The sequence below is a fragment of the Acanthisitta chloris genome, unplaced genomic scaffold (genome assembly GCF_000695815.1).
Source record: "Acanthisitta chloris isolate BGI_N310 unplaced genomic scaffold, ASM69581v1 scaffold12384, whole genome shotgun sequence".
Lineage (NCBI taxonomy): Eukaryota > Metazoa > Chordata > Aves > Passeriformes > Acanthisittidae > Acanthisitta > Acanthisitta chloris.
Window position 1 is genome coordinate 24753 of NW_008667676.1, and position 9696 is coordinate 34448.

A 9696-nucleotide genomic window follows, 5' to 3' on the forward strand; every position below is an offset into this window, starting at 1 on the left:
TGCTGTAATGCACTTGGTTAAAGCCTTCAGGTCTCTTCACACAGGTCAAAGATCCATATGAAGTATTTTGCCTTATCAGACAAGTATATAGAAAATGCAGTTGTATCAAAACCTTGCTTCTGCTGGTCACCTGAAACCCACGAAGTCGCACGTAATTCAACCAGCTTTCAGACAGGGTTCTTTAGTGGCAAATACATTTTTTTGCAGCACTTAGAGACTTAAATTTCAGTCTGAATAGCAGTGCTTAGTTCCACAGCACGCTGTGAATGGTTGTTGTTTGTTTCTTTCAGTGTTTCACCAACACCTAAATCTACATCTGCCGAAGATCCATGATTAATGCTTTCCTCAGCAATGTAACTCAGCTGTGGAACATCAGTGCTTGGGGCTGTTGGAACAGGCACAGGGATTCCACTTGGCTGTGGAGAGTTTTCCAAGCGATCATTTTCCACCTCTGGGAGAACACTGACTGTGGCAAAGCGAGAGTGATAGTCGCTGGAACCATGGCTACAGGAAGTTTTCATACTTTCCATATCTGAGCAACTGAACTCAGAGAAATGACTGGAGTGCGAATCTGCTACGGATGGAATACTATCGCTAAGAGAAGGAGAGTCAAATTCACTGGAGTTTGTGCTTTGCTGTTCCAACAGCTGAGCATCCATGTCCTCTCTCGTCTCATTAATCTTCATGCTACTCTTCTTTCTCAGCTTACCTTTGCACTTTTTCCCTGCTGCAGAGTCCTTGGACCACTTGGCGGTGCCGGCCTTGCCGTCGGGCAGGCCGGAGGAGCGCCCGGCGGCGCTGCCATCCTCCACACTGCTGCTGCCGCTGTGGTGTCGGAACTTGGCTGGCTTCGATTCGATATCCACTTGTACCTCCAGGCTGTTGCCTTCCCTAGGACAAGGAAGAATCCGTGAGTGGTCAGCTAAGCCAGCTAACACAGCAAAACAAACTCCTGCTGCTTTCCAAGATACACATCCTTCTCGCTTTGCTGTCTCTTGCTTTAGAGAAGTGTTTAACCGAATAAACTGGCCAAAGGAAAACACAAAGTCCAAAGACCAAACACTTTGTTGAGCTCCAGACATGGCATTCCTCTTTGAAAACAAGCTTGGCAAAACATAAGCAGTCACATGTAATTCCATTTGTAACAAAATTTGCAGTTTCAAAGTGTAATCATTAAAGCAGAAGAGCTGAGGCATGCTTAGAATATCCTTTAATTATCCAGGCTTATTAATCTTCTATTTTCATCACATTTCTCTTACCTGTCCAAAGGGATGTAGGAGTTCAGAATGGATCCTGCCATTGCTTTGGTACTGGCATTGTCACTAACTGTTCCCAAGCTAACTGTGCCAGATTCTCCACTCAGACTGTATCGTTCCTTCTGCACATCTGCTTGTACTTCCAGTCTTTGAGAGAAAGAGAGAGAGTTATATACTGCCAAAACAGTTAAAGCACACTAGTTGAAAATTCGTGTCACCTTGTAGAGTTTCTCCACCATTCAGTAATAAGTAGAGTTTACGAGTTACTCCAGTATACATGTGCATATTTACCCTACTGAAACAGGTTTTCTCTTCCCACTGTCAGAAGTGACTATTTTTTAATTAAAAACAAAGACATCTCAAAGCAAAACTAGATTAATTTCCCAAAGGTGTTAACCAAAGGTTCTGGATTTTTTCCACTGAGACTTACAAGGACAACTTCCAGGCTTAGCTACAATTCTTTTGCAGATAGTACATTGCACTCTAAAAATGGTAAAAACATTCAGAAGGGTATGTAAGTTCAAGACATGAGAGCTCCCATGTTTCCCCTGCTGCAAAATTATTACTAAGTCAAGTAACAAGCAGAGAACTGTGTTCTGTACTCTGCTTTATATTGTATTATCAACTGCAACAGGAATAATAGAAACCTGGGCAAACTTAAGTTGGGCTGAGCAGATAAGCCAGAAATCAAATTACAAGCTTTTTTCCAAATGTCTTGTTTACCTATGTTCTGACAGTGAAGTAACAGTGGGTTGTTTTTGTTTTCCACTCTCAGCTCTCTAAAGAAGAGGCTATGTGTACTTCATTCAGCAGTCACAGTTTCAAACACCTGTCCCAGTACTGGGAAACTTAATACTAATCTGCACTCCTTATTCTACATAGCCTGAACAGCCAAATTACTCAAAATGAGCAGTGTTGGCAACTGATTTAAGGAGCCAATTCCATCCTGAACTCTAAATGTTTACAGTCCTTTGTAGACACTCAGAAGTGCAGACACTTCAGGGTGCAGGACAGCCAGCAACAGTAAGGTCCAAATTCACAGGAGGCATGGAGCATTTACGTGACAAGAAGCTGCACCTCGGCAAGACCAGGTGCTCAGCTGCCTCCCCTCCTGCCTGAAGTCCATTTGGAGTCCACACTCCACCCAGGTGTTCTGAAGGCACAGCTCAGTACTTGTAGACTACTGAATAAGTCAGTGGTGCTGAGTTTGGGGTGAGGTGCACCAGAGAACACGACTGAGTTAACATGAGATGCCTCCCTCTCACTCCTGGGTAGTGGCAGCTCTCCTGGGAAGCAGGGGAAGAAGATTTCAGGCCCTATTCACCCTGAAGAAAATTCAAACTCTTCTTTGAGGATTGTGGTCAGGCAGGATCTCTTGAAAATCACTAAGTTTGTCAGGGATGAACTGTCTCTATCTGCCAGAGACAGCTCCTTTTAATAGGAACCAATTCCAAAAAATAAAAACCAGAAAACCTGTCAGTCCCACCTCCCCGGTGGAGCAGGACAGCATGTGGCTGAGAGCAGAGTCTCACCTGTTGAAGCAGTTCACCATGGCACTTCCCGAGAGGCTCCCTGTTATGCTCGCCCCAGCCAGGGCCATGGTGCTCGCGGTCTCGCTCAGGTTGTCTCGGATGGCTCCTATTCTATCCATGTGGCTGGCCCCTCAGTCCTCCAACACTTCCCTCCCCTATGCTGGGGTTGTGACGTGCCTCTGCCACTGAAGTGGTATCTAGACAGAACAAAGAAGGCTTGTCACTCATGGGAGTACAACTTCGTAGTTTCTAGAATGTGACCATGGAAACTGTTCCTGAAATTATGCTGAGACGAAGGATTTATAAAACATACTGTCACAAGAAAAGAACTTTGACGAAAGAAAAGAAAAATCACCAAAAACCCAAACAACCAGAAATAATTTAAAAATACACCTTTCTTGGAGCTGCTACGATGGCTATGCTGGACAGCACATACTTAAGACACCAAAATATGGATAGGATAGGTAACACGGAGTGCAGGAACACAGAGAGACCTCATTACAAAGGGCAGTGCCATGTAATTCAAAAACTAAAGCATCAGATCAGCCTTTAGTTGGCCCTATTATAAAACAGCTAGCCAGAGAGAGCAACACTGATGTCATCTTAGAACTACTGCCTGTGGAAAAGACGAGTCTGGCTTTTATTAAAAAGGGCAAGGAAAGCTTTAATACTTGTATTACAGCCCAGCACAACACGAACACAGAGAAGCTACCATCACCTGAGCGGTGAACTTTCAGCAATGAGCAGACGCAGCCCCAACTGCAAAGAACTACTCTAGTATCTAAGGCAGCAAATACAAGTCACAGAGCCTGTATTTATAGAAAATGGAACACTGAATTTTCTTACCTACAGCTGCATTTGTTCCACCAACATTTATATCATTTTCATCATCGAATTCTATCCTGACACCTTTTCCATTGCCAGCTGACACACCACAGCCTCCACTTCGGCAGAGCGAAATTGGAACGACTCCATACACGTAAGCCAGCATAATGGGAACACCAATACCTACGGAGGAAAGTACAGTCTTTCATTAAATATGACTTATATTTTAGAGCCCTTCATAAAGGCAATTTCATTTTCCATGATTACTTCATATTTCACACTTGAAAGAGATCAGGAGGGAGCAAAATTAAGAAATATTGGTAAATCACTAAGATGAAACAACAGGAAAGTGCTTTCAGCAGGCAGAACATCATCTGTCAGCATTGGTAGGAAGAGAAGCTTAATGATTGATGAATTAATACTTCCAGAATGTCCACAACATCTTTTACAAACAAAATTAAAGTACTTTAAAGGTTCATATAAGCTCCGTTGGGAACTGTAATAATGTTCCACCTGAGAGACAGAAACAACAGAGATGTATTTCAAATGTTATTCAACTAAAAATGTTAGTATCTCTACAAATTTAATAAGGGGCTTCATTTTGCATCCACTGAAGGCAGATAGGGATTTGCTATCAATTTAATAGGACTTTATTACTACTCTGGGATCTTTCAATGTGAGTTTTCCGTAAACAATTGTGTGGAGCAGGGTGATAGGAGTTTAGGGAAACCAGTGAAAGGAACTGTGGGCTAAAGCACACACAGATACACACACATGTCCATCCCACTGCTTCTAGGGGACTGTGAAAGTTAATCCTCTGACATATGAATTAAATCATTCTGTGGCTTTGCTGATGGAAGTACACAGAAGGTACAAAAACCAGAGACTGAAAAATGGGAAGCTGGCACATCCTGAAAGGGCCACAAGAGAGGCAGATCCAACAGAAAGGCTCCTCGGTCTAATCTACAAGAAGGGTTCCAATTATAGAAAGTCCCTTCCACTAGAAATTTCTCGGCATTGAGGAAATCCATATTCTCATGGCCATTTCAGAAGCCATATAATGTCCTGGGACTAGAGGCCATGTGTAAATGGCAGTGGGGCAAGAACAGAAACTCCACAAAATAAAACCCAACTGCTTTCCCTGAAAAGCCACATTTTCTCTCTAGTAAGAAGTAAGGAACAGCTTGAAAGAATGAGGTAAAGCAGACCTATAAATACACCTAGAGATTTGGTGTCCCACTACCTGTTTGGCAGGGATCTGACACCAGAGCTACGTGAGAACAATGCAGTACAGACTGACACCAGAGCCAGTTCTATGACTGGCATATCTGCATTTGCACAGGGATCCACCATGGATAGCAAGTGGTTTACAGCCACAGCTTCATGGCCAATGTGAATCACCACTAGCTAAAAGCAGCCCTGTCTTCCTGAGGCTACTCATTCCTCCCTAAGCACAAAGGGGAACACTGCACACACAGCTGCACGATGAATTGGATCAGGGACTGATCCAGCTTAAAACTGAATGGTGGGTCTTAGTGTGAATCAGTTATCCACAGCAGCTTACTGTGCAACTGTGAAGAGGCCTGTGCTGCAACAAAGGAGAAGCAAAGAAGCCCTGGGCAAGTCCACTTCTTTCCAAAAAATACCTGGATTTACAGTGATCTTGGAATTACATGGGAAGATGAGACAAGTACTGTGTAAGGTACAGCCAGGTTTTCCTCAAATGCTGTCCTCAACAATTGCCATGAGAAAGAACATGATAGAATTCCAACTGACTCCCAGAACGTAACGAATAGTTTGTCAACTACTGTAATATTAAGAGACCATTTGTGTTCTGCATTGAGAAGAGTCTGATATGAAGTTATTAAAATATGAATAGACTCTGTAGCAACAGCTTTTTTCTTTGTCAGTCATTTAAAAAACCCATTAAATACTTCAAATCTTTAAAGCCAGGTATGTCAATGTGGAAACTTCAATTTGTAAGATAAAAATTACTTTTAATTCTTCAGGAAATGCTGCCTTAAAATCAAGTACTGTATTCTTGATTCTGCCCCAATAAATGTATAACCTCACACTCCACCTTGTCTCAGTTCCTTCATGTATAAAAGGGAACCACAGGACTTATCTCAGCTGTGTTATTCATGAGTGCTGACACACTTCTGGTTGCAAGGTGCTACCAAGATACAAAACAGTAATATTCACTTACCTACAGTTACTGCAGCTACAACTGGAGAAACAATTACAGATAAGGTTACGCCACCTGCTATAGCCAAGTTTCGCTTGTGCTTTGAAATGTCTTTTCCTTCGTATCGATTGTGAATCTTGAAAGAAGAAAAGAAAGGGGGTTTAGGGTATTATCATCATCAACAACACACTACTGCAGGAATGGAAGAACTGATAGTTTGGAATCTGTAGCCTGCTCTCTTCCAGAGAGATCACATTCTATGTCACGACTTCTAATCTCAAAGAAAATAAAATTTAAGCATATCTTAATTTTAGGCAGCTTCGTACAAATTAGCAGTCCTCCCATCAGGCAACTAAGCATTTACTTTCAGCCTCAAGTTTGGAGAGCTAAATCACTGAACAGCACTTTTTATTTGTTTAATCATTACTCCAGTTTACATGCCTGGGAAAAGCAGACAGATTTTCAGGATCAAAAAATTACTATATCTGATCAAAATGACATTTATTATTCCCAGTCATCTTTCCCCTGAACAATACAGAGTGAAACTTTCACAGATTACTAAATCTATGGAAACAGGCTGACATAACAGAGCCATGAGACAGCCTTCACCAAACATCTCCTGGAAGGAGGGGAGAGCAAGAGCTCCATTGCTCTAGCATCCCAAGACAAGCTGTTGAGACGGAAATGTTTTTGCAGATCTGAGTCTTAGCTGTGCTACTATTTACTGAGGAATATGCTAACCAAACTCCTTACTCATGGTTCAAGTCTGCAGTAACTCTGAAAAGTGACTGCCTCAAACTTATCTGCCACAAATCCCACATGAACCAGAGAGGCCTTCAAAGATCACTTTACAGAGATTTTCCACTTTCTGTGTGTTTCATTTACTCTCTCTAGGAACATGTTTTTTCAGGGATATGCACTTCATCTGTCATCATTCTTGGTTAAGATGTAATTGCAAAGGAACAACAGGTCACTACCTCAATGACTGCCATAAGGCTAAGTTAATCCTCATTCCATCTACAGAGGAACACAAAAGAGAGCATCAAGAAAATAATGACAAAAATGAACTGGATTTCATGCTTTCTGAATTAGGTTATTGAATGTTGTGCTTTCTAAAATGTGGCAGGCCAGTTCTCATTCTGGAATAAACAAAGTATTTGTATTTGTTCAGGCAAGGAAGGGGCAGAGAAGGCACTGCACTTTGTGCAAAGAGAACCCATCTGCTTGCTGTGAGGTACATTCTACAGAGAGAAACACCGAGTGAGGGAGCACTTGAATATGGAACATGCCTATGGACTGAAAAGGAAACACTGAGCATGAACACTTCCAGTATGTGTGTAAGAAGTACAATCCCAGGAAGATCTGGTTTCACAGGGCTCTTGGCAATTAGCAGAATCATCTCAGGCACTGAATTTTACTGTTAGTGATAATTTTAACTCCTGAAACAAAAGACAAGAAAGACAGACAAAGAAACAAAAAGATATCCATAAAGGCTACTGGATTCCTTAAACATATAACCACAAAAAGAAATGGAAGGAAGAGGTTACAGAGAAGAAACTGATTGAAAACAAGACAGAAGTTTACACTGGTAGAAATGACTATGAAATAAAAAACTTCAGAATACTGGGTAAATAATAAAGAATAACCAAACAAAAATACTAGGCCAGAAGAGATATTTCAATAAACACAGAAAACTGGTAGGTTACAAGACTCACATCTACACAAACAGCACTAGCACTTCCTCAAGGAAATGCTATCAAAGCACAAGCACAAACTCTTCCAAGGCAGAAGACAGAATGTTGTAAAAGAACAATGAAGCTTCCTTTACCGAAGCAGCAGCAGCATTAAGAAAATAGAAAGTAGGTCAGATTACTATGAATGGGTATAAAGGAACAGCAGGAGAGTGTCAGGCCAAAATCAGAAAGGTTAAAGCAAAGGAGACAAAAAGCAAGGGACATCAAAGTCAAGGAGAAATTATTCTACAAGTACAGTGCTAGTAAGAGGAAGACCAAATTGGATCAATTTGCTATTCCACAAAAAGGAAAGATAGCCAGCAGACCTGTTCCTGGAGACCTGTTCCTATTTTTTGTCCCCTTCAGTTGTCACTGAAGATCAACTGTGAGCTAGATGACTAGTGAGTGACAAAGAACTGTACGAATAGAGGAGATTAGAAAGTACCTATATGAGCTGATCTGAAAAATACCTCAGCAGGACAAATTTCAGAGTCACTAACAGTAATTTTTAAAACTTACTATTCGTAGAAGATACCTGAAAAAAATTCCAGGAAAACTGGAAGAAGCTAAATGGCAATGACAATCTTAAAAACGGTGTGAACCAAGAAGTTGGGGAATTAAAGACCAGTGACCTGAACTTTCATTTCCTGAAAATTGGGAACCTGTAGACATCAAAGCAAAGGTAGGAAATAAAGAGGTGGCACAGATTTTTTTTCAACTAGAAATCACACCAATTTAATTTTCTTCTGTGACAAGACAACTAGCCTTGGGGATGGGGAGACACATATGTCACACACTGACTTTAACAAAATTCTTACATTACTGTATGACACTCAAACAGGTTATAATGGTCCAGACTGAAAAAAATGGATGAGAGAAATCTACTATTAGCTTCATGTAAAACTACAGAAAATATCTTAAGTCATTAGGGATTTTTACTAGCTAAATTGAAACTCTTTGCTCCACACTTTTTCCATGAGATATGCCCTTGATCCAAGGGCATTTGACACTTTTATTAACCTGGAAGATGGAAGGAAAAGAATGTGTGTGTTGAGATTCAGGCCAGTGCAATCTGGCAAGGTTACAAGAATGCCAGAATCCATGCTTGTCTTGAGAAGTTGAAAAAATGGCCTGAAATGACTAGGATGCAGCAGAATGGTAATGAGTTCAAGACCACCCTCAGGAAGAGGCCAATTGCTAAAATTCCCTGTATGGTGGGAAAGGATGTGTGTTTTGAGTACACAAAATGAAAATAGCACGTTGTTGAGAAAGAGGTAACTGGGAGTTACTGGCACAGGATCTGGCACAGGATCACCCTTTCATTTAACTCAGCAGTAGTGCTTCAGCTTCACTGCTGTATTCGAACTGGACAAAAACAAAGGTAGCATGAACAACTGCAAAGAAATCCAGAGGAGGAGAATCAGAGACCTAAACCAGTGTCAGGTTTGTTTAGAGATAAGAATGAAAATAGATTTCAAATACCATTAAATATGTTGTGGGATATTGGCAAAGCAAAAGGATTCTTTACATCAGCTGAAGATAGGACAATCAGAATTTAATGTAAATTCTCTTCCTACACTAATGTTACAAAAATAAATGTTACTAAGCAAATTAAGCTTGGAGGGGCTGTGGAGTCCCCATCACCAGACATTTTCAAGAAAAGTGCAAACATGTCACAGAAAATGACCATTATACAGTGGTGTACTACAGAAATTCTCACCAGACTGCCCTCACAGACAAGTGTTCTGAGACTTCACCATTAGCACATGAAAGGTGCTCAGTGATGAGGAACTATCCCAAAACCTAATGAGAAAAGCTAATCAGGCAAAATTAATCTGAAACAGGCAACTGCAAGTGCTGCCTTCTTCCTCTTCTCATTTACAATGTTCCAATGACTATATAAGACTAAGCCAGAACAGAACAAAAGGGTCAAAAAACAACCGTAAGCAGAAGGGAGGAGTACTTGATTCAAAGAAGATGATAAAACACACACAGTGGAAAAACTGCCTCCCAGAACATTCTGTCTAGCAGCAACACTTCCCCTTCCCTCCCTAATAAATGTAGAATTACACATCTGTGTCAGTCACTGAGAATCCATGCTGATGAAATCAGAAAAATCATCTGATTATGCCACCCAGGACACATAACTGAACGCTTATCATCTG

At 41.1% G+C, this 9696-nt stretch overlaps 1 protein-coding gene across 1 annotated transcript in view; it reads right to left on the minus strand.

The window, feature by feature from the left end:
- Window positions 1-218: 218 nt before the first annotated feature.
- RNF19A (ring finger protein 19A, RBR E3 ubiquitin protein ligase) overlaps window positions 219-9696 on the minus strand; it is a 19840-nt gene continuing 10362 nt past the window's right edge. Inside the window, 6 exon segments of the mRNA XM_009072594.1 lie at window positions 219-891; window positions 1260-1403; window positions 2789-2914; window positions 2916-2985; window positions 3635-3796; window positions 5820-5934. Coding sequence (XP_009070842.1) covers window positions 219-891; window positions 1260-1403; window positions 2789-2914; window positions 2916-2985; window positions 3635-3796; window positions 5820-5934 — 1290 coding nt within the window.